Raw genomic sequence first — 24728 nt, 5'->3', positions numbered from 1 at the left:
CTGCTTTCTTTTGAGCACATTGCAAGAACATTAAAGTGATGCTTGTTATATATGCCTAATGCTTTTATGACAGCATTTCAATAATAGTTGGTCATTATTTGATCTTTTTAGTACTTGGATAAGAAGCTGATGTTGGATCATTAATGTACTGTTCGAAAGGAACAGAGGGAGATTAATTATTTCGTATGACGCCAAGGTTATATTTCTTTTCATCAATTATTCCTTTGGCACTCTCTTTTGGGAGAGAGTTAATGCATGATGATTGGCCTTAAAAATAGCTTTAATAATCTTGTCTAAGATAAGAACTTTAATTATTTCTAAGCTTCATAAGACCATCATCATTTAATTCACTAGAAAGAAAAGAAAAGAAAAGAAAAAACTAAAAGTTGTAAATATAAGCAACCTTCTAGCCTTTGTATTCCAGTGATGAGTGGTCCAAAAACTTTTTATAAGTAGTCACATTCTACTTCTCTTTTTCCCCTAATTAATCAATTGGGCTAAGATTAAGTTGCCACTTTCATATATAGAGATGCATATTTCTCTAGGTTTGGCTATTTAGATGAACACTCTGACCTCAAGTGACTATTAATGAGGCAATGGGTGCCACTATCTTCTTGTTGCTCTTATTTTTGCCCAAGTATTTATAGTATTGGGCCCCATGAATCTAAGTCTATAATCTAAGGGACATTCATCACATTGGAATATCTAGGAATAGAATGACACTTGGAACAGGGAAGGGCTCAGCTTAGCCTGACTGCACTGAATCATCCAAAGGTGAACAGTGAGGTAGAGGCCCAAGCATTGGCCCAATGTTTTCTTCATCCTTTAATGTGTTTTTGTCCATTAAGAATTTATTAATGTTCAAATTTGAATGGCTTCACAATTTCTTTCTCCAGATTGATCCATTTTCTCAGAGTAGTAGTAATGAGATCTTAATGGTACTCCATTTACCAATATAGTTAGGATAAATCACTCTTCAAAAGCCAAAAAAAGTAGTATTTGTTATATTTCATCTCCTCTTTTTGACTCTTTTTCTTCCCTTTTGATAAAGTATTTATCTAATTGGAAGGTTGTGAGAGTTATGGTCCAAAAGAAATAGGATATATGACACAAACTATAGAACTCAATTCAATTCAAAAGTTTAAGCTATTAGATGAAAGTCTAAGAGTCTATATAAATTCTTTTACTTTCACTAACCTTCATATCCCCCCCATATGTGAACTCAATATCAGTGACTCTCCTTTGAATTTAGTTTATTACTCTTAATTAAGCCTTAGAGCCAATTTCTCTTTCAGTTGCATGTTAGTATCAGAGTCTTTGACTCTTCAACTTTCATGTTATCAAGACTCATCCCCATTGGTCATACCAAACTGCTTCAAAGTAGTCTAGGATTGTTAAACATAAGGTAGAGGAGTTCTAGTCAAATGAAGTTAACTTCAGAATCCAACTCAACTAAAAAACTTAAATTATTAGGTGAAAGCTAAAGAGTCTAGATAAACCCATCATTTTACTTCTTCTTCTCATTTTTCTCTCGTTCCAATATGAGAATAAACATTTAACTATTCTCTATTAGAAAAAAATAATATTTTTATATAATTTAAGTATTTTAGGGTTTTCATCGGTCTAACAACTTGTCAATCGTTCTCGATACATTAAATAGTTTATCATAAATATTAGTGGGGTAGTGAGTGCCCTAGGTTTACCGTCCAACTAATGCTATCTATCTCTTCTTCATCAACCTTACTCTATTTTTAGATTCTACTCTAGATGATATTTTTATCATTTAGAAAAGAGTTGTTCATACATAGCCACTTTTGCTCCATCAATATCATTTCCCATAAGGAAAAGAGAAAATATCCAAGTTTATCAACAACATTGGCAGTGAATTCTTTTCTAACAACAACTAGTACCAGCTAGTCATGCTCTGGATATTGGATCTTGACCTTGGACATAATATGACAACAGGCACAGTAAACACAAACCACTCCTTAATTAATTGGCAAAAGAGTAAGAACAAAAAGGCAAGAAGAAGAAGAAAAGAAAAAAGTTAGGCAAATTTCATGGTACATGGAATTAAAACAACTGAGATTTGGGCTTGGTGCATGTGGACAAGTAGTAAGGGATTGAGAGAGATAAAAGAGAGAGAGAGGGGGATGCATAAATGCATTGAGAGGAGAGGGTGAGAGGTTGGATAGAAACCCTCTCTTCCTAATAAATGTGTGATTTGGTTTTATTAAATGATAGCATTTATAGTGTTGATTTTGACCCCCTAATAGTTTCGATAACACATGGTATTTTATCTATTTTGTAATCCAACTCTTCTTTCTGTTTTTCTCCTAAATAAATCGGTCGAATTATAGAGTATTGTGTTAAAAAAAGAAGAAGAAAAAATAAGACTAATTAGCAATGCTATTTTGATTAAACTACTACAACTTTATTTCATAGAAATGTTTGTAAGAGCATATTTGGTACAAAAAAAAAAATCTGTTCATAATTAGTTTGGAGAATTTATGAGCAAGTCCAACCTATCTGTCTGGCATTGGCATTTAATAGGGGGAGTCCTAATACCAATACCTTTGAGTCAAATTCTAATCCACACTGCATCAATCTGATGAGTTGTAAATTAAATCCTCTTCAATTAGTGCTCGAATTGAATCGGCCACCTAAGCACTTCGAGAACACTTGATCTCGTGGGCCCGCTGGTGTACGATAGCGCGTGGAGTATTTCCGAGGGCTGACATGCAACGTATATACCTGTTGTTTCTATTTAATTTTTCTCATCTTTTGAAGCCAAGAGAGCTGTATTCGACTATATATGACTGAACTACCCCTGCACTTCAACTCGTCGGTAGAAATAAAGTTACAAAATTCTGGAGAGATGGGTCCTAGCTGGTCACAACTATAATAATCGAAGGGCACGCTAGCCCTAGCCGCCGCCAGCCGGCTAAAACATTGCATTCCCTCCTTACATGTATGAACCTAATTTTCAGAATTTGCTTACTCAAGTTGAGACAATCAAGCGCTATGTTCCTGGTATGTCATGGGCTTTGCTCCACCCTCTTCAAAATTTTGATGGCCTCCGGGCAGTATGATTTAGTGACCAGTTTACTAGCTCTGTCGCCCACCCTTAACCCTAACCTGATAGCCCACATCTCGGAGGCCACTTGTTTCTATTTAATACGCATTGAGTGGCGCATGTGTTACTCTATATAAGGGCACGGATCCTCCATAGTTTGGGCTGCACAAAGTTTTATGAGCAAATGATTTAGTGGCCCCCTAATTGGCTTTCAAAAATTATATATTTTACAGAATTGATACTGGTAGTACATGATGACAAGCTCACGAACATTTATAATAAAAATAAATAAATATTATAAATCCTCGATACAAGGTCAGTTGCACTAAATCTCAAATCTTGATATAGGAGAATTAAAAATATATCTGAATAGAGTCACTCATAGATGATCAACTTACGGTAGTGTTCGACCTTTAGGATGGTGCTACTTGGAGCAAAGGAAAACTCATCAAGAAAGGAGGTCTCCATCTCGAGATCACTTTTGATGTCATGTCTTTTTCGCTAGGTGATGCCACCATCTTTAATACATCGTCTGGTGGCCACACCCAACAGGAGAGGCTTGTGCCAAGTCTATTTATATGTTCTTTCTTCCTCTGGCCACATAGCAACTACTTGGGTGGATGGTGCTGTGGCGGTTGCCCACGATGCTGAGAATCAAGGCATTTTTGTTGGAAGCTGATTAAAAACCATTTGTTGATGAAATATTACTTTCTTCGATCAAAATATAGGAAATAATCTCCCACTTATTTTACTCATGTTAATTTTGCCTTGAGGTATGGGGGTGAGATGAGCACTTACTTGGAGTTTTGAGCCGAATTTCTTAGATGCTATTGGAATCCTTTGGGGTCAACCAATCTGTCCATGGAGGATGAAGAATTTGGTCAATGATTGTGGTCATCTAGGCCTCGGTTGGTTTAAGAGTAAGTTCCGAACTCGATTAATTAGTCTTAATTTTAGTATTTATTTTTTTAAAAAATAAGCTTGATTAAATATGAAAAAAAAAAAATATGTAGTTACCAAATCAGGTTAGGAGTCCCTTAACCAGTTCGGTCCCTAAACTCAAAAGCAAACAATGCCCTAATGCTTTAATTTTGATAGCATCCATATAAAGCATGTGTACAGGGAGAATAACTAAGCCGCTTCCAACGTATGTAGAGCATGCATAATCTCCTTTTATCAGATGCCTCACCCTCTTCCAACTTGCGAGTAGCCTTAGCTTAGCTGAATGATGCTAACCTTATTATAAAAATAAAAAAAAAGGTGAGTTTTTCTTTCAAATATCCACACTCTACTGCTTCAATCTACAATTTAATGTTTCTAAGTAGTTCCTTTTGTTTTCTGCTTTGAAACTGCAATACAAACATATGATAGTGGAATCTTCCTCTTAGGCCACTTAAATCTTGTATAATATTTTCCAAGTCACCTCAACTATTAGCTTCGTCACTCTACCAAGTAACATAATGATCATGTGAAGAATCTGGTTCTTTAACTTGATACGAAGCGACAACGAGGGTCGCTACATTTTGAAGCTCTGTCATTAGATGCTCCCAAAAGTTAAGTGCAATTTGAGCAAGGAATCACCATCTTTGGATCATTAGGTAACTGGCTAATGATGTTGAAATCTTTTAAAAGTTTAAACAAAAAGAAAAAGAAAAAAAAAAGCCATGGTGAAGAGAAATAGAATTAAAATAAAAAATAATAAAATAATTTTGTATAAACTCTCTCATTTAATTTTTGACTTCTTAAAAAATATATATATTATATGTTAATTTTAAGTGCTCTTCATGGTCAATATCAAAAGAGAAGGTCAAAGTGTTCAAAAAATAAATAAGATTTTTATTATAAAAAATAGACAATAATTTAATAATCTAAGTGTAAACGAGGTGCCAAATTAGAAGAAGCAATGGATAAGAACAAGTCTACTAAGACAATTTTGTTTCTTTCTAAGTTTCTATTCATCTCCATAAAAGCAATGAGTCTGGAAAAGGATAAATATATTTGAGATTGTAAATTAAATCATTTTATACCTCGAAATTTAGCAACGTCTCTCCCCACTATATATACAGAAGAAATCCGTCCTTTTTAGCTTCTTTTTTCTTCGATCGTCTCTCTTTCTTCCTGCATCAAACGTCGGCAAAGAAACCTAGAAACAGCTCTTTCAAAGTAAGTACTCCTTTTATCGTTGCTTTTGTTTTTCTTTGTTTTTTTGGTATCTTTATTGACATCCAGTTCTTAAAAGAATAAAAGCTTGTTGTCTTGATCCTATTTCAGACCCTCTTCTCAATTTTTTTTAAGATGATTTGAGACTAGGGTTTTCTTTTTTGTTGTCAAAATGCAATCTTTTCGGGTATGTTATCATTATTTAGTTGATTTGCTTCGGTTTTTCTAAGTTTTGGATCTTTGCCTGTAATGGGTCTTCTAGGTTTGGCCTGGAGGGAACAATGTGGTAGATTTGGTCGACTAGATTTGGTAAAAGAGTCTTCTTTTTTTTTTTTTTTTTGGTTCCCTGAGGTTCCCTTGGGGGATAGCTATTGGTTGTTTACTTGTTTAGCCTACTTCTGCCTTTATGGAGGATAGTGGGGGTTTTGGCATGCGGAATTGGGCGTACTATGACCAACCCATGAAGAGTAATCTGGGCTTGCAGCTCATGTCATCGGCGGCGGAGCGCGACACGAAGCAGTTTCTCTCCAATGGAGAGTATCTCCACCCCAGCTGCTCTGTCGCTGAGCCGCCTATTCCAATGGAGTTCATGAGGAATGGTTGGATGAACCATAGGGAGAACAAGATGATCCATATGTTGCCTGTGAACCACAACTACACAATCTTGCCCAATGCCCATGGAGACCACCTGTTCCCAGTGATGCAGCACACGCCGGAAATTCCCAACCATGACAAGGACCCGCAGAAGGATGAACCGCAAAGCAGAAAAAATGGGCCATTGAAGAAGTCTCAGGCTCGAGCTGAGAAGGCATCAAAGCCGAAGAAGCCGAAGAAGGTTCCTCTATTGAGAGATGAAAACAGCAACCGAGCAGTTTCACGGGGAAAGAATGGGAGGAAGAGCACAGATATGATTATCAATGGTATTGATTTGGACATATCGGGTATCCCAACTCCTGTGTGCTCGTGCACGGGCACTCCCCAGAATTGCTATCGTTGGGGCGTTGGAGGATGGCAATCTGCCTGTTGTACTACTGGCATTTCTGTGTATCCTCTCCCAATGAGCACAAAGCGGCGGGGAGCACGCATTGCTGGGCGGAAGATGAGCCTAGGTGCATTTAAGAAGGTATTGGAGAAGCTTGCAAGGGAAGGGTATAACCTTAGTAACCCAATTGACTTGAAGACTTATTGGGCTAAGCATGGAACAAATAAGTTTGTGACAATCAGGTAAAAGTGAGGATGCTTACTATGTTAACTAGGACTTGGGGTCTGGGCTGATCTTCCTTTGTATATAGCCTTGATGTTGTTTTGTCAGCAATTACTTGCTTCTTAATTTTGACTTTGATGTAGGCAATGGTCTTTCTTCTTTCTCTTTCTATTTCTGCGGCTTCTAGTTGTAAGAGGAAGAAAATTATCTAATCTAAATCACTGTTCAACTAATGCTCGTCTTTCTTTTAAAATGATTATGTTGACTTGCGATACTTTATTATGTGAAAGTTGAATACATTTGACATTGTTCCAATTTTTGAGTGACTTCATTTAGTTCAATGTCACTTTAGTACGGTAGTAGTGACAGCAGTAAGTGAGTAACACGTTTTGTTTATTTTGGTCTCCACATTTGTAGGTTGAACTTACTTACATCTTTTTACTGGTTCAAGCTCGACAAATATCTAATTTTCTCCCTCTTCAGGTATACGAACTTACCAATGTGAGATAATGGCAACCTTTGCAGTCAAATCCTATTATCAACATACTATTTTTGTTTTGTGTTACTCAATTGTATTATCTGTGATTTCCTACACTGCATTATGTAAGTTGACATTCATAGTCCTAGTAATATTCTTTGTTTCTTTGTCAATTTCATTACTCAACGTTTGAATTAGTAGAGTGAAAGCACTGATGATGAATAGAGGCCTTTCAAATTTAAGGTAACCAACTGGATATTGAAGCAGATAGAGGGTACTCCAGGTTGGATTCTAGAAGTCACCCTTTCTCCCGGTGTATGTTAAAAAGAAAAAGTGGCGAACTTTTTTGTATGTTTTGCAAGTTATGTAACTTCTGATATTAACCAGTGAGTAGCAGGTAGATTCGATCAACTCCTGAGATCTTTATGTAGCTTTTCTGGATTGAGAGAGTCATTTGCTTTATACTCTGATACCTGCTGTTCTCTTTCTTGAGATCAGATTATTATGACCATTCTTTGTGGCCATGCTCAGTCTACCTTGCCTAGTGCTTTAAGTACTTCTATTGCATTTTTCTCTTGATTAACTCTTTTTCGGCATTAAATGACATTCTTTTGATAATTTAGGGAAGTTCTATGATATACAAGATTTATTTTCTTCCATTGAAGAATGTGTAATCTATTGAGTCAAGTAGAAAATAAGAGTATTATTAGGCAGCAAATTTAGTTCTTATTTTGTTTCTAATTGCTTATTCTATACTAGTGATGCTATTAAGTATTAACAAGGCATAAATTCTTAGATATCAGATGAAGTTTCAGATTGTTAATTGAGGCAGACTATCTGATGGTCCATGTTTTTTACACTTAAATGCAAGTCTGGTCTTGCCTAAGTTCACACTTGTTAGGGAACTAGCTTTACAAGCTAGAAGTTGTCATCTACTCTCTGCTCAATCTCTGCATTGAGTTTCTTAAGTTGCCATTACTCGCTGTGTTTTAACATATGTTTGATTGACCTGTATGTAAGCCTGAGTGGAAGTGAACTAAGCTGGTCGCAGATAGATACACCAATATCTATACGCTGGTCTACAGGTTACTTTCTTTTGGTGGTATCTTTTGCTATATTCTTCTCTATTGTATATATTCTATTATCGTCATTTATTTGGAGTCTTATTTAGAATAAGATCATGTTAACTAAATTGTGGACTCATATATGGGAGATTAGAGTCCTGGATTCAAAATAATTTGCTTAAGATTGTTTAGGATTCTGCAAATACCAGTGTAGAGCATGGTTTGATGTGTTTTCCTTTTTCCTCCATCGTCAACCTTGTTTGTATAATTCTTCTCTATGACATCTTGGAGCAATATCTGTTCAAATGATGGTAGGGCTCCTGTCGAAGAAGTAACTACGCCATTCAGTTTCCAGAAATTGAAATTGGTGTATGACCTGTAAATTATACCGAGTTGCTTTCCAGTTGCTTTCCAGTGAATACTTTTTCTCTCATCTAACAGTTTGTCTAATTAATGTCAGAATCTCTTTAGTCTACAGAGTTATATTGTTCCAATCCCACGTAGTTGATGCTGATCAATTGACCTTCAGGAAAGAAGCAAACTTCTGATTGGACTACTTAAATGCACAAGGAAAGTTGATGTTCAACTCGAGGATTTATACTCTACTAGTTCTTAAACCTTGGAACAATGGACTGAGCTTTTAATTGTTGATTTGTGTATGTTTTCTTGTCCAGATATGTGATTTTAGATTGGTTTCAATGTTGTACAGCAGAAAGTTTCTTCTTTGATGAGTAATAATTATCTTTGACACACGCCTGATTCCCTGAACTTCTCCTGGAGTGGGCTGGGGACATCTCTCTCTCCAATTTCTTTCGCTCCTCTCTCCTAACATTCTGCTCTCCTTAGGGAAGTTGTCACCCTGAGGTTGGATTAAAAAGATCACTACTGCTGAAGTTGACCAGATTAGGGCCCTCTGTTTGCTTGGGCCCGCCGGGGGACCTCTCCAACGTGCAAGGCCTCCAAGTCTTTCTCTACCGCATCCCTCTTGGGTTGCAACTTCATCAGCTCCTCTTAGGACTCCTTCCTTCCTCTCCTCTGCTGGATTTATTTGCACCTGCACCATGGCCGTCCCATCTCTGCCTACTGGTCTTCTTAGCGGCGGGAATCCCTGTGTTAGCAACTCCGACTCACAACCGATCATCTCCTCCCTGCTTCTTCTCTCTCTCTCTCTCCTCCCTCATGTTTTGTTTATTATAACCAGGCTTGACCACTTCTCTCTCTCTCTCTCTCTATATATATATATATAAGTTCTATTTACTTTCTTTGCCAGTCTGTACCTGAGATCCCAAGAGTTGCATTTATTAGAAAGATCGCAATAACTTCAGGTGTAAGAGCAATTCATTCCAACTTGTCTTTCTCTTTACTGTTTGCAACATGGTAAGAAATAGACTAATGTACATACGAAGTTTGAGAACACTCTTTATGTAGATATGTTGAAGCAAGTGAATGACTGGGCTGGAGATTCAAGAAGAGTATAAACTATATGAGAGTTCGGCACCAGCATGAAGACGGACGGGCTGCATCCCAATCCAATCAGAAAAAGGAAAAGAAGAAAGAAAAATTCACTCTGTCCCATTGAATCCCTGATATGTCCTTATAATATTGCCCTATTAGAGGGAAATCAATTTGAGAAAATAGTGAAATACTCTTTATCTTACAAATAAAATTAAACTGTAAGAATATATACTGTTGAATTGCTTCCTTTCACCTAATTTGGTGCATGTCATGTGATGTCTTTGGACTACTTGATAGTGCTTTTGTGGTCCAAATTTGAGCACAAGTGCAGTTAAAGATACTTCAGGTACTTGGACTAGTTTTCACAAACCAACATATGCTCAAACTAGTATCATACTGTACAAAATCTCTAGCTCTCTGTACTAGATCATAAATCTGAGACAATTTGGAAGGAGTGGATATTAGGTGATTAAGGATAAAAATAGATGGGAACATAATCAAAATATCTGTAATTAAGTGTGAAGCTACTCAAATAGATGTCGATTTGATTTAAATTGAATGATATAACTATTACTTAAGAGTGAGATCTCCGTAGTCATCATCCTATTCATTGGTCGCATTAAAAAAAAGAAGGCTACAAAAGATCATCACCCCTCCTTTTCTTCAAAAAAGAAATATAAAATTGAAACAAAGAAGCACATGATTTCATTTTTCATGCCACAATAAATCCTTCAAGAAACTATCAAACACCTAATTACACCATCCATATAGCAAAAGATCAAAACACTTGTTGCTTTTGAGACCCAAAAAAGAAGTGAAGCTCAAAAGGAAATATCGATAGCTACATAGTGGAGATCCTCCCTTGATTGTATCCATCATCATTCCCCACCTCTCCCTCCGTCACCGCCGACGACATGTAACTCGCGGCGAAGGAATTCTCGTCGGACGCGGCCATCGCCGTTCTGGCCAAGAACCGCTGCTTGCAAGCATAGCAAGTAATCTGCAGCAACCCTTCATTGATCTGCTTCACTGCATGGTCTCTCAAGGCGAGAGCTCTACTGAGCTCGGCCTGCGCCTTGTGCCGAACTCTCTTCGCATTGGCGAACTCTTGCTCGGCTAATTCCATCTGCCTCTTGGCCTTCTGCCTCGCCTCGTCGGCCATCGCTTTCTCGGCCACTGCGGCTCGTTCGTGATCACCGGCGCCGAGTCCAATGGCGAGGTGCAAATTTGCGAGACGGGTGTCGTCGGCCGTCGTCGAAGAGGGAGCGGCGGCTGTGGAGATGGCGTTTGATGGTGGTAAGAGTTGTAGCTCAAGATTGTGATCGCGTCTGTGAGGATTATGGCTTGGATTCAACAACATTGATAGGGTCGTGGCAGTTGTAGTAGTAGTAGTAGTGGTAGTATGCCAGTTTGGGGTGGGTGTATGGGTCCTTGACAGGCAATCGAGCTTGCATGCGTCCTGGTGCTCTATGAAGCTCTCCACCCTGTGGAAGTGTTGAAAAATCTAATCATTTACGGATGACAGAAGCATGAGAGTTAGTGCCCTTTGGATTCACGCACATAAATGTGGAGTGGGAATCAGAAACAAATATGCAAGCTACCCACACGGCAGTGGCATAGGGAATTGTGTCAATGCTGGGGGATTGGCAGGTTGCTCTGCGTGTCCGAAATTTTGCAAAGAAGACCCTACGAAGAGGGGTTGGGAATTAAAAGTAAGATTAAAATTAATCACCTGGAGAAGACCCGGCCGCAGTCGCAGGAGTGGCCGCGGGTGCCGCAGGTCTTGAGATGGGCCTTGTAGTCGGACTGGACGGCGTAGGCCTTGGAGCACTTGGCGCAGACCCACTGCCGGCGGTCGGAGTGCTTGCGGCGGAAGTGTTTCTTGATGCCGACGAGGTCGCCGAGGGCGTGGCAGGGGTCGTGGTGGAGGCAGGAGGGCTCGGGGCAGACGAACACGCGCTTCCGGGCGTCCGACGGCTCGCGCTTCAGGAGCTTCCACGGCACCTTGTGCCGTCGCCGGTGCATCTGGAGGTTCTGATCGCGCTGGAACCCCTGGTTGCAGATCTCGCACACGTACCGGTCGGACTCCAGCAGGGTGCGCGGCGAGAGCGACACCACCTCCGCGTCGGGGTCTAATTTAAAAGAACAAAAGAAAAATCACACATAAATAAAAGATATCCGGATATTTCTTCTTCGTTCGTCAAGATGACATAACTTAAGGTTCTAGAGAAGTTGGTGAGTTTCTGTCGGTACCTGGAGTGCCGGCCGGCCTTCTTTTCTTCTTGGTGGAGATGTCGGTGCCGCTGCCAAGATGGGGTAGCGGCGGAGGCGGAGGCGGGGGTGGGGAGGGAGAGGAGGAGCTTAACATGACTGGCTAATTAAGCTTGATGGAAACTAGCTAGTCTATGTTTGCCCTTTGCTTTATGTGAATCTATGCATCATAAAGTAGTCATGGGGCATGGAATGTTGTTCATGAAGGGAAGAGGGGGGGGAAGAGGGGGGGAGAGAGAGAGAGAGAGAGAGAGAGAGAGAGAATAGAATCGAATAGAATAGGAAGAAAGACAGCTAGAGATGGAAGGGAAAAGCTCTTCTACTCTTCTATCTAACTATCCAAGAGGATTGTTTTAAAACCCTCTTGCAGGCGAATAGCAAGGCAGCTATCTAGCAAGTTGAGGTTATGCAATTGCAAGAGCTTCTCTCTTTAGGATTTTATGAGTGTGGTATGGGGGAGGGAGAAAGGGAGGGAGGTAGGAGTTGTAATAAATGGCTCTCTTAAGTCTAAGAAGAGAAAAAGATCAATTTTATAGAGGCCCTCTATAGCTAGGATTTTTTTTCCCCCTTCAAAAATTTAATCTCTACTAACAGACAATTAACATTGCAAATTTCTAGTGCTCACAGAAAAATGATAGTGATGAATACTTTTCAGAGAGAGAGAGAGAGAGAGAGAGAGAGAGAAGGGAGGTAACATGAAAACTGAGACAAGCACTGAACAATGTGATTGAGACAGAAGAGAAAACATCCCTACAGAGAAAAATAAAGGCTCTCATAATTTCATGACGACTCCCATTTGATCCGTAAATTGCATGCATTAATGCAGCCTTGTCCAAACTGCACGCCCTCTCTCTTTTTCTCTCCAGTACTAAGTATATATATATAATTATACATCATACGAGAGCATCGCATCGTACATGTATATATACATGTACATGTAATACACTTTGACCACATCTACTTTATTTTGCATCTCTTCAAACACATTTTATTCATGACCAATGTGAAATCTAACTAATGGTGTCAATACCTTTGTTCCTGAAAACAGTTGACCGACTGTATTCTCCCACCCACATTCCTAAATTTTATGGACTGAAATACTCCCTCTAGCATCACATTTAAATTAAGAATGAATTGATCCCACCTCTACTCAATTGTAAAAGAGGAAGAAAAGAATACTATCTAAACAAAAATTCCCTCGGATATATTACTATCTTTTAACAAAAATAATAAAGATATTTTGGGAATCTTAAACATTCTGTTAGCAATTTTTTTTATATTTTATATTAGTTATAAATAAAGAAGGTGAAATGATTTTTATGTAGAAATCTAAGAGGATAAATTACTTATTCTAAGTAATTAGCAGGACTAAGATCACTCCATGTACTTATTGTTCTTCCTGAGTAAGGAAACATTTTAAGCGTTTAATGAGAATAATATTTGGATCCCATCACTACTGCTGATGGTGAGTATACCCTCTATTCCTCCTCTCGTACGTACTTGTCGTTTCTTTGTTGGATTGCTACAATAGATTAGTTTAAGAAATGATTGCGACGATGTTGGCTGTCTCTTCCACAGCTAAGTAGGTCATGTGCATGATGGGATAGAAGATCGAGACTAGTTATTGATAGTACTTCAATTAGTAATATAAATAATAAAAAAATCAGGAAAAGAATCCATATTTAAGTGGATGATATAAACATAGAGTTAGTTAATTACGGCTAGATTACGTGAAGTGTTATCAATTTTTTTATATTAGAACTCTCACTTATTCTTCTTCGTGCATTAGACTATCCTAATCAGTATATTTAAAACTTTATAAGTGTATTTTTCGTTACTTATCCATTTGGTCTTTTTCGTTAAACAATATGTCAATTTTAGGATCTTAGAGCTTCTAGTTCTTCAAAATAATAATATTTTTATTAACACTGTTGAGAAGAAGAAAGATATTAGATAATCAATAGAATTCTCTCTATGTGAAAGTAACAAATAGTTTATTAGGTCTAGGTGTAAATAATATTTCATTACCTTGTTAATGAGTTTCACAAAATTTTATGGTTTCATTTCCTATTTAGCACCACTTTATTTTGCTGAGGAAGACTAGAGATGCAAACACACTCACAGTTCTCCTTTGCATCAAACAAATTACACCAACAAAGCTTTGGACAAAAGCAGAATCTATTTAAACCTCCTCCTCAACAGCAACTCTTTATTCTTCTCTTATGTCATCAATGACCGTAGAATCTGATTCTTTGTTTGAAGAGATATGTAGCAATTGCATGTAAAGTTTTTTTTTTTTTTTTTTTTTTTTTTTTGAGAAAAAAAGTGTAACATAAAAGTAAACCCTAACCATGTAAATACTAAATACCCACCAATTAACACTTTAAATGGCATCAATTTGTTTAATATTGAATGTAAGAAGTAGATTTCATAATTATTTTAGGCAAGTTTTGGTACTTTGTATAAGTAGAGAAACATCCTTTATAGAATAATGGAGGGTTCCGAAGTAATATATTTGTATGTCTTTCACTTTCTGGTGAACATAATATAATAGAATTCCTTTCCGAGAAAGAGCCATAGGATGGAAGAGTATACCAGTTTGGTGGCTACTGGGTGCTAAAAGGAAAGTGAGGACCCATGCCATTATTCTTCCACCTCATGCCACTGGCTTAGAGGATCATTAACTTAAGACCAAAGGAGGCTTCTTTTGGGCCTAGCTTTCCAGACAATAATAAGTATCACACCTTGACCAATTCATAAGGGTATATAATTAAATTATTAGGGAAGCTCATTTATTAATGGAAGGAGTGGGGGTGAGAGTCATGTGAGATCAGGACAACTTTTTAGTCCAAGAATCAGTAGCATATGTAGAAGTATACTTTGGTGGTTTATTATATACATTTATGGCATCTGGCTAGCAATAATATTTTAATAGGCATACAAAAAATAAGAGTCTAATTTGCTGGATAATTTTGTGATTCTATCTTTGTTGGTGTCTTTGTTTACTATAAGTTTGTTCAAATCTCTAGTGATTGGCAAGTTCATTTTAAAGAATTTATTTCCCACCTGTTGAGAGTAAATATAAAAAGAAATGATGCAACTTTTTTTTGTTTCTCCTTTTTCTTTTTCACTATTTCCCTCTTGTTTTATTTTCTTTCTTCAAACTTTCCTTGTAATCCTTATCTTCATTTAAGAGAGATTATATATAATAAAAAAAATTAGAAAACAAAAACTCAATGATATCTTTATTAAACTGATGTCGCTGAAATTTAAATTTAAAAAATACTTATAAGTCTCTTTAGTTATCTATATTCCATTGATAAGAAATAGATATCTAGTTTTCTTGTCGAACCCTAGGAGGCAATTAAATTTATTTAAAGTCTTGGCATTTTATCTAACATGTCCAAAGGGGACCCATGTCACCTTAGAAAGTGATGTGATAAGAGAAAGCCGTCGTTCACTTTGATTATTCTAATTAGTAAGCTTTGTCCTTCATGCGTGTATCTTTGTATACATTTTAACTTGCTTTGTTTATTAGATTTATGGAATTGAAAAAGGATCTCAAGACATGCATGCAACTACTGAAAAGAGTTTTGCCGGCAATAACTCATCCCATGACTTCATGATGCCGTATCTAATATTAGCCCAAAATGCAAGATCCTCGTTTTCTTTTCTATTTCTCCACCTCTCTTTTGCCACTGTACGAGTTTGATTAACTAAGATCCAGATTTATCTACTTTGTATAGGTTATGCATTTACTTCTCTTGGTGTTAAGCTCCTTCTTTTTCCCCCCTAACAGATGGTAATTACAATTGGAATAGGCTGTAGGATGATGTGGAAAAGAAGCTTTTGCAAAGGTGCTTTTCAACTTTTAAAGCAAATAGTTGTCCCAGGAAAAAGAAAGAAACAAAAAACTTTTAAAGCAAATCATAGTTTTTAGATGAAGCAAAGTACTCGCAGAGTTGTTAGGCTACCTTTAGAGGAAACCAGTAAGAACTTTCTCCTTGTTATGGACCATGGTGATCGACTGTTGTCAAAGCCAAAGTTCTAATTCGTGGATACATCTTCATCTTTTGTTCTTGCATTGATGCTCATTTCCTCATCAGTACTGTGAACATTGAGATGCACCAGATTTAAGCACTGTTATGCTCATTTTCAAAGAGTTAATAGGAGACTCTCTTTGGCAGTATAGCGCTAGTGGATGATTGATGTAAGAACTGAACATGGGCAAGCTAGGATTTGATGTAAGAACTGGACATTAAGCTTAAAAGAGGAGCTAAGATTCTAGCTAAAAGTCAAGCTCATTCATTCAGAGCTCAACTGGCTAGGGTTAAACTAATAAATATATGAAACTAAAGCATTAAATTCAATCTGATTGTTATAATACTTATTAACTATTAATTAGTTTTCAACCATTAGGTTTGAATATATATATATATATATTTTATTTTATTTTTTGAGTTCAAAACTTATCTCGTGCAAATGAGCAAATTTATGTGCTTCTAGATGTAGCGAGGATATAAAGTAAATTATATTTTATCTTCATATGGTTTATCTTAAATTTTGACTTAACTCTATGTATTTTAAACTTTGTCATTCAGACCAAGTTACAATCGTTAGTCAATTATCTAATGTGGACATGAAAATGCCACTTAACTATCCATACATGAATCTGGTCTATCTTGATTGTGAGAAGAGTAGTTTGTCCAATTAGTATGAGATAGTTTGGTCATTTACATCGTTAGTTTTGGTGAAAAATCAATACATACAATTTGGACGTATTAAATCGCTTTAAATATATAAACTTTAAGTATATAAAATTTATAATTAGCCTTAAAAAATATGATCAGCATATGGTGTCTATTAAGGTGAAAGTTATCTATAATCATGAACTATATATGAAAAAATATCACACTACATGAGCTTTAGAATTGGTTAATATTGAGTTAATTAATTTGTAGGATAATATCCATAAGAAAACGTCGAAAAAGAAAAAGAAAAGGTAAAGGAAAAGAAGAAAAAAAGGACCACATGATCAGAAGGCTCCAACTCCCGAGGGAAAGCATGTCATTCATGTCATGTCATCTTAGTGCTACATAAAAAAAGTGTCAATAGATACAAGGCCTAGTACAATCCAACAGTATACACTAGACTCAAAACAGTTGACCTACCTATCTATCTACATATTAATATGGATGGTTTACTCATATATTTAATTATGAGCCCATAATTGGATCTTTAATATATTATTGACTCTTTCTATGTGTCATAAGAAAAAAAAAATGTCACTCTCAAAAATATTTCACCAACTTTCTGAAAAGAATAGTTAATTAATTTCACTTAAAAATCTTTATAACCATCATTATTATTTTTAATTATTACTTTAATATATTTTTAAACTAAGACCCATAATATACAAAAGTAATTAATTTTTTTTTAAACTAGGTGATTATTATTGAACCTAAAAGGAAAAAAAAATTTGTGATTTACGAGAGCCAACTCTAACTCACCTATTTTGCTCACTATTAAAAACAGGCTCATTTTGCGAAAAGATTATACCCATCTTTTGTCGGGTCAAAACCTCCATTGACTTCCCGTTGACTTCCTTTTCTTTGTGTTTTATTTTTCCTTAACACTTTTTTTTTACTCTATATTTTTTTTTCTTTTTCACTAGCTCACTCACGTGAGAATCCAGACAGAAGCACGTGCCCACCGAGGGTTAGGGTTTGGAGGGTGGGGGGGGGGGGGGGGGGGGGGGACACACTCGAGTGGGTTTGGGATATGGAAATCACACGGACCGCATAAAGTGGCGCCGCCCAACTCGATCGACCTACCTATTATTATTCTTTTGTAAGTAACACCCTCTACTTTACATTAATTATATATTTTTACATGATTACGTTTAATATTTTTATTTATGGTTTCAACGCTGCGAATGATATTAAAAATTAATGCGTTAAATGTATATTTGACGATAAGTTTAGAATTGACAGCCACACTAATCCGTAGGTCTACTGTGCCTCCGCATGGATGCTTCGTTCTGATTAGTAGACCAGCTTTGCACCAGTACCATCCGGCCACGTGAGGCCAAAACGAACTGTAACACACGTGGCAGATGACTGTACCTCCGCCGAGTGGGAGGCAACCGGGCCCCGCAGCTGTAGACTTTTAGCTGTCATTGGACCTGAACCGGGGCCCATCTCAACTCCTTAGTTGGGCCCACCCATCTTTCCACTTCCCCCTCTCTATATATACATAATACATACCGTTAATCACTACCGTCCATTGTTGATTTGGACATCCATTTGCCGCACTGCCGTCTGATGGAGATGCCCCTTTTGGCATTTCTATCCATCCAGTTCCAAAGTTGGTATATTCTCTGTATATAGATGCTAATTTAAGCAGTAGAATTAGGGTTTTGGCATTTCTAAATCACACAGAGATGCCCTTAGGATCCTTCATTAGATGTGCCTCTTTTAATTAATTAAACCTAAAAAAACTTATTATTAATTTATGTGCATCCTGTAAACTAAAAATACACTCCCAAAAAGAGAAAAAAAAAAAAAAAAGAAGAAGGTATTGATGTCCTCTGTGTATGATAAATTGGATCTTTGTTTTTGGATTGACTAGTAGTAGAGCAGGGGAGTAGTAATAGGGGGGGTGTTGAAGCATGTGAGACAAGTATATAGTAGTACTAATTAAGATGGAACATTGGAATTTGGAAGTGGAGGGCTTTGTATGTGTATACCAACATACAAAATATTCTTTCTCCTCCAAGAAGAACAAAAGGCAATTTACTTGGTTGTCTTCTCCGGAATGGACAATCCAAGCCATCAAATTAAGGACAGTCGATTATTATTTATCTTTGCTAGCTAGCTTCAGTGTTGTTGGATGTCATTGTTCTTCCAAAGCTTGAATGATTCCAAACAACCCAAGTCTCTCATGTCTCCCAGTCCCAGGCCCCAGTTTGCAATATTAGTGCAGTGTCTCCTCGCTTTCTTTCTCTAATCTCTAGAGTAGTGTTAATTACCACTTTTATGTCTCTCTTTTTTTAGCTGATTAGGATAATGTCATTCTTTTTCTCATAGGCTAACTTGAAGAATAAAAAGGGTATACTAATATATATAGCCTTTTTATTATTCTGTCTTATGGGTTAATACCCATATTATATTCAAGATTTTTTTTTACACAATGTGGGGGTGTGAAAATTAAATTTCTTTTTACTATATTTTCAAAGGTTAGCCAATTCCCCATGTCTGACAATTTAATTTAATTCTTGTAGCTTAGCTTCTTCTCCTACTGTCCTACATGCAAATATACAAGAATACAACTCATCAAAGTGAGAACAAGACAAGCATCTAACTAAGCCTAGAGGATAGCCGGTTTATATTTTTAATTTTCTATATATTAGATGATTTTTTTTATTATTTAACATAGTATATATGGTAGCTTTTTTGTTTTTAATTAAAGGTCGACTGATGTACATAACTATTTAATCATCTATTAGCTTAAATTTTTCCCACCCAAGAAATCTATTATAATAACAAGTTCGTAATAATGATATCAATTAATGAAGAAAAATATCAAGAATCATCTTTCTCTAGGGATGATATAAAGAAGATAATCGCAATAAGTTTTTTTTCAAGATTCCAACCAAAAATATCTCCAATTGAAAATTCTTACTGTATGTAGAGAAACTCTCTTACCTTCTTCTCCATTTTTTTTTTTCTATTCACTCTTATTCTTATCTTCAAATGACTTAGATACACTGTTAAATGTTAAATGATACGTGGAAACTCTAGCCCAAACTAACTTAGTTAGCAAAACTCGCCACTAACACTCTATAAGCTCTTTCACTATCCTATGTTCTCCCTACTATTCTCTTCATCTTTTTATGGTTGACGAGTCTCTTTTAAGAGAGAGAGAGAGAGAGAAGGCAGCACATAGGCCATGTGCTACCATCACCCTCAGTCATGGTGGTGGATCACTTCACATGAAAGACAATAGAAATGAAACAAAAAGAGATGGAAAAGCATATAGGAAGAAGCAGATGCGAGATGAGAGAGAGAGAGAGAGAGAGATAAGATGGGTGTTAATTTGTTACAACGCAAAAGTTTGTGACTGTGGTGTGACAGAGACAAAAGGTGGTGCTCTCCCTGGGAAAAGAAGAAGGATCGAAAGATGCCTTTCTGGTACATGCATGGCCTGAGGCAAATTAATGACTGCCTTTTAACTTATAACATAATTCCAATATAGACAAAGACTTAATATCTAACATTATTGGGGGCTGGACCGTTTTCTTATATTATATATAACAGATATATGTAACAATTTTTAGGGTTCTAAGATATACTTCTCTCTCTCTCTCTCTATATATATATATGAAGACTTTTTAAGTGTTTTTGTTTGATAGAGAATACATATGAAGAAGAGATTTTAGAATGGTGTATACATACAAAAAGCTCTTATCCTTTTGGCCAAAGCTAGAGCCAAATCATTCAAGTAGGTTGAGAGATCCTTCCATCTGGGGGTCCGTGGGCTCACTGATCACTGCTACCTGTTTGTAAAAGATTGTGTGTGTGTGTGTGTTGTGTGTCTATGTGCAAATTAAAGTTCTCCTTTTCTAAAAGGCATTGTGAGGCCACAAACAAACCATGTGATGACATGCAACAATGGCATAGTTGGATTGACCCCCCTCCCCCTCTTCCTCTCTTCCTCTCTTCCTTTCTTCCTTTCTCTTCTATTCTATAATTAAAGAACCCCACATTGAGTTAGCTTAATAGTTGGACATATAGTCTAGCAATAGCTTCTGGATCACTTGAAACAATGGAATAGGAACCTAATTTAACTCTTTTGAGTTGTTTGGAGTTGCAACACCAACTCTCCATGGCCCATGTTGGCCTTTGGGCTGTCATTTTGTGTAGACTTTGCTCTACCTTTTTTAAGGGTTAATTACATCGAGGGCCCATTTGGTCCTGGAATAAGAAAAAAAATCTGGATAGAGATAAGATGGAGACTTATCGTCACGGGATAAAAGATAGTGGTTTCATTTTCTTTTGTTGGAGAAATTGTGATACTTCGAATAAAAGATAAAAATAATTAAATTGATCTCATTATTTTTTTTCTAATTTAATGTAAATATATATTTGTAATTATTTTTTTTGGGGGGGAAAGATGGGAAATATATATTAATAATCATTTTGTTCTTCAAATGCTTAAAAGTAATAATTAGGTGACAATTATGTGATATTTTTTTTAAAATTAAAAAATCAAGGATAACTAATGGAAAAAGAGAATTTAGGAGGTTTTAGGTAGCTGAGGACTTAATGTGTCATTAAAAGAAATAAGGGGTTCATGTTGAAATGGACAATGTTGAGGTATCTAAGTGCAAATATCCGGATTTTCTTTTGACAAAATGAAATGGTATAAAATGTACCACAATATTGAATATACTCATAATATAGTGAGGGAAATGAAAGAGAATCCCTTAGTTTATTATCTTATCTAAATTAATGTTCCAAATGGGCAGCGGAAGAAATCAACAATGAGAAGTATGTCGCTTTGTTTGGTCGAATGTATTTGTCTCTATGGAAGGAAGCAGGTCGCGATGCCCTATAGATGTTCGACGAATAGTCTCAGTCAATTCTTGCACATGCAATGTAATGTGCTCTGATCTGCTGATCTCAATTAGTTTCCTACAAAGATGGAGAGAAGAAATAATTCAAGGGTTAATTAGTTTGTAGATGAAATCAAATCAAATTGCTACAGCAAGCAGTCTGTGCCTTTTGGCAATCACTTAATCGAATCCAACTGGAAGACATGCACGTAACGTATTATCAAACACTAACAGTTCATGGGAGGGAAGGAGACTATGTCACTCTCGCATCTACCGCAAAGGAACACTCTTGGTACGTCGTCGTCGTTTGCAATCCTTGCGCAGCGCGTGTGCTGCCAGACTTCACAGATATCGCAGCACACCATGCGCTCGCCGTCCTCCTCCCTCGCGCCGCATAGACACTCCACAACCAATGCATTGCTCCCTCCTTCACATATCTCCTGGCCATCCTTCTCGTCAAGCTTTCCTTCTACGACGATACCAGTTCCTAACTCAACCAAGCTGCGAACCGAAACCGAGTCCTTGCTTTCGATCCCGACTACTAGTTCTGCGGCGAAGCTCTTTAGGCCCCAGTACATCTCCCTGAAATGCCTCTCGACCTCCCTCTTGAGGTCACCGATTGTTGCATGAGAAGGGATTGTTATACTCTCATTTGGTGGCAGCTCCTTCAGTATGTATTTTCCTCCATTACCTTCTTCGTCCCGCACGCGGACCGTGCAGTTTAATTCGATGCGTTCATGGCCTCCCACATCTTTCTTTGGTTCCAGACCATCTTGGTAGTCCTTAACAAAGTGTTTGGTGTCAAGAACCATCCTCACAGCCACTGGAATTGCACCAAATACCCCTGTGGTTATTGCTGGCCCTGGCTCTTTGAGTATGTGTTTGTACAAATGCAACAAGTCCCTCATGAGTTGCACCCTGGTCAGCTGAAATCTAACTCTAATCTTCTCATGGTTGCTAGGAAGAGGAGGAGGAGGAGGAGGAGGCATCACATTGGATAAGTCCTCCAAGCAGTATTCCAGCACCTTTGTCACTGGATTCACCATGCGACGAACGATGTAATTACCGACGACGTGATTCCCCAGCGATTTCAGCACGTAATCGAGCAAGCCGGTGTCTCCGATATACGCCCTCGCGGCGTCCCTGACCTCCTGCCTTGTGACCCATCTCACTTGCGACTTCTTGAGTGCTTCCACAATGACTTGCGCCGCCATTTCTACGCGTTTCGTCGACCATCTGCAAGTAGTCTCAGTGACGATCCCTTGGTAGTCCATGGCCGTGAGGGAATTGAGAGGGAGACGCGACTTGAGTTCGATCATGAAGCGGAATAACTCGCCTAAGGTTACAAGTGCTGTTGGATTATTACTGATGGCCTGATACTTGGCTATGAGCATTGGTATCTCATGATGGAAGCATGCAAAGTGGGGGATGAGGAGGCATAGAGGAAGAGATTGCAATGCTTCAAGGGATTGTTGGTACATTTGCTGAGTGACTCCATAACTTTCATGGCCAAATTTGTAACCCCAACGCCTGAACCAAGTTTCGCCATAGGCTATGCCATGGATCAACCTTAGCTCCATGCTTCCCTTCGTTGCAGTGTCAATCAGGCTCACCTTCCTGAAATTAAAACAATTAGATTTCTCAAACAATTTAATGCCATGGTTTAAAACACTATTTGAGGTTTTGATTGGATAATTTTTTGTGTAAATAGATTCATTGATTTTAGCTAATAGTAGTCCATAAGGTCAAAACCAACAATTGAACTACTTGTAGTGTCGTTAGTGTTAACCAAGCGGGGGGCTTATTTCTAAGGCGATTGTCCTATTTTCTCTGCTTTCTTATGAAAATAATTATATTATTTTTAGTATTTATATGTGTTTCTAGTTGACCAATCTATATGTCAGCTTGTGCTAAGGCTTAGCTCTTCAATGAGAGCCAACCTCGATTTGTTGGATCAACTCCGCATCTGACGATGTAGACTGGAGTATTCACCGCATAGTGCTCGATTGCAAGCTTATTCTCTTCGAGCACTCTTGGTTAAAGCTAGGCTACATTAGTCGATGTAATAACTTCTTCCCCGCTTACAATCTCACTCAGATTGCTAACCGATCCAAGGCTTCATGCCACTAGATAGATGGGCAGCCAAACACTCTTTGTAATCTCTCCCAGGAATTAAATCGGTCTACGGACTTTTTTTCAAAAAAAGAAGAAGAAAGAAACATCTATATTTCAACCAAATATAGAGCTTGTTGAATGCCCTAATTATCGATGTAACACTAAACGGTAAATGAATTATTAGTCTAGGACCTTCTCTCAGAAAACGAAAAAACTACTAGTTTCGATTAGCACATGTAAGAAACATTTGATTTTTAGGTGATTTTATATGAAATTCTAATTTACAGATATAAATAAAAAATTAATGAACAAAAATAAAAAGTAGTTAATACCTTACTCGTAATGCACTGCATATTCGATCCCATAAATCTAAGATTTGATGCCCCGAAGCAAAATAAGAACCCCCTTCAAAACCACTAATGGATATCAAATGGCCGAGCCCATTTGAGTGAATGACTCCGTGCATTAGATTCCTTCTCGAGCTTACTGCCTTTGATGCCATTGCTGCCCTCCCCGAGCTGCTATCGTGAATCTCGAAGCACAACCCCTCGGATTCTATGGTGGACTCGTTCTTAGGTAGCAGGAAATGAAACCTCTTGTTACTAATAATATGGCAACCCCAACCTATACAAAATAAACTCCCCACGTTAAATTTACATATGGATGATCGAAACTATACTCGTTCCTTTTCTATGATGTAAATAGTACTCATACCCTTCTACATGCATGTGTTGATATTTGTAATCAACTATATATATAAATCAAAATTCTTTTACAGTAGAGTATGTATGAATACCGACGGCGCGGCAGCAATGGCACCGACGACAAGGCGACTTCCCGACGTCCTCTTCGACGACGAACAGCCTAACGAGAGTAGGAGGATGATGGCTGAGCTCAAGTTGGAACGACCAACAATTCACATCTCCTTGTGCAACAACCTCTGAGTGGCCAAACCCTAGTAGGGTTCTAATATTCTCTCGGAATGAGCCATTGAAATGGCTTGGATGTCCTGGCTCACAGAAGCACTCAAATCTAAACACCCTCTCCCCTCTCTTCCTCTTTCTTGATCCTCCGAGGTTGATGAGCATCTTAGCCATGGCCAAGAATGTTAGGACCTAAGTGGAATCTATGGCTCTTTAAATGCTCTGCTCACACACTTAGTGCCTAGCTATTAGTTTTCTGGATTGACACATTGGAAGTTGCTATCAGAATAGAGAAGATGGTCTCTCGCTTTCAGCATGATTGAATTCTAAATCCATAGAAAGGTTCGGTCATATATATGGTGAGAA

General features: G+C 37.6%; 3 protein-coding genes across 6 annotated transcripts; 1 reads left to right on the top strand and 2 right to left on the bottom strand.

Moving 5' to 3' along the window:
• Window positions 1-5053: 5053 nt before the first annotated feature.
• On the top strand, window positions 5054-6835 carry LOC140760174 (protein BASIC PENTACYSTEINE2-like). Of its 4 annotated transcripts, XM_073097013.1 has the most exons (3): window positions 5054-5239; window positions 5499-5545; window positions 5654-6834. In XM_073097013.1, exon 3 carries the CDS (start codon window positions 5667-5669, stop codon window positions 6462-6464), a length of 798 nt encoding a protein of 265 aa, XP_072953114.1. In that variant the 5' UTR covers window positions 5054-5239; window positions 5499-5545; window positions 5654-5666; the 3' UTR covers window positions 6465-6834. The 4 variants fall into 4 exon arrangements, with proteins under 4 accessions (XP_072953114.1, XP_072953117.1, XP_072953115.1 ...); XM_073097016.1 differs by lacking the exon at window positions 5499-5545 and having other exon boundaries at window positions 5721-6835; XM_073097014.1 differs by lacking the exon at window positions 5499-5545.
• Window positions 6836-10039: 3204 nt separating this feature from the next.
• Window positions 10040-12314, bottom strand: LOC140760167 (protein indeterminate-domain 14-like). The gene is made up of 3 exons (XM_073097004.1): window positions 11691-12314; window positions 11170-11569; window positions 10040-10921 (listed from the first exon to the last, which is right to left on the bottom strand). Exons 1-3 carry the CDS (start codon window positions 11803-11805, stop codon window positions 10279-10281), a joined length of 1158 nt encoding a protein of 385 aa, XP_072953105.1. The 5' UTR covers window positions 11806-12314; the 3' UTR covers window positions 10040-10278.
• A 9237-nt stretch (window positions 12315-21551) lies between these two features.
• Window positions 21552-24536, bottom strand: LOC140760439 (PHD finger protein PERSISTENT TAPETAL CELL 1). Its single transcript, XM_073097375.1, has 3 exons — window positions 24236-24536; window positions 23772-24063; window positions 21552-22941 (listed from the first exon to the last, which is right to left on the bottom strand). The coding sequence occupies exons 1-3, from the start codon at window positions 24534-24536 to the stop codon at window positions 21552-21554; spliced, it is 1983 nt and encodes a 660-aa protein (XP_072953476.1).
• Between the last annotated feature and the right edge of the window lie 192 nt (window positions 24537-24728).

This window comes from Typha angustifolia, chromosome 5 (assembly GCF_048772165.1).
Source record: "Typha angustifolia cultivar Huaian chromosome 5, ASM4877216v1, whole genome shotgun sequence".
Taxonomy (NCBI): Eukaryota; Viridiplantae; Streptophyta; class Magnoliopsida; order Poales; family Typhaceae; genus Typha; species Typha angustifolia.
The sequence above is the reverse complement of the archived record's forward strand: the minus strand, read 5'-3'. Positions and strand labels throughout refer to the sequence as shown.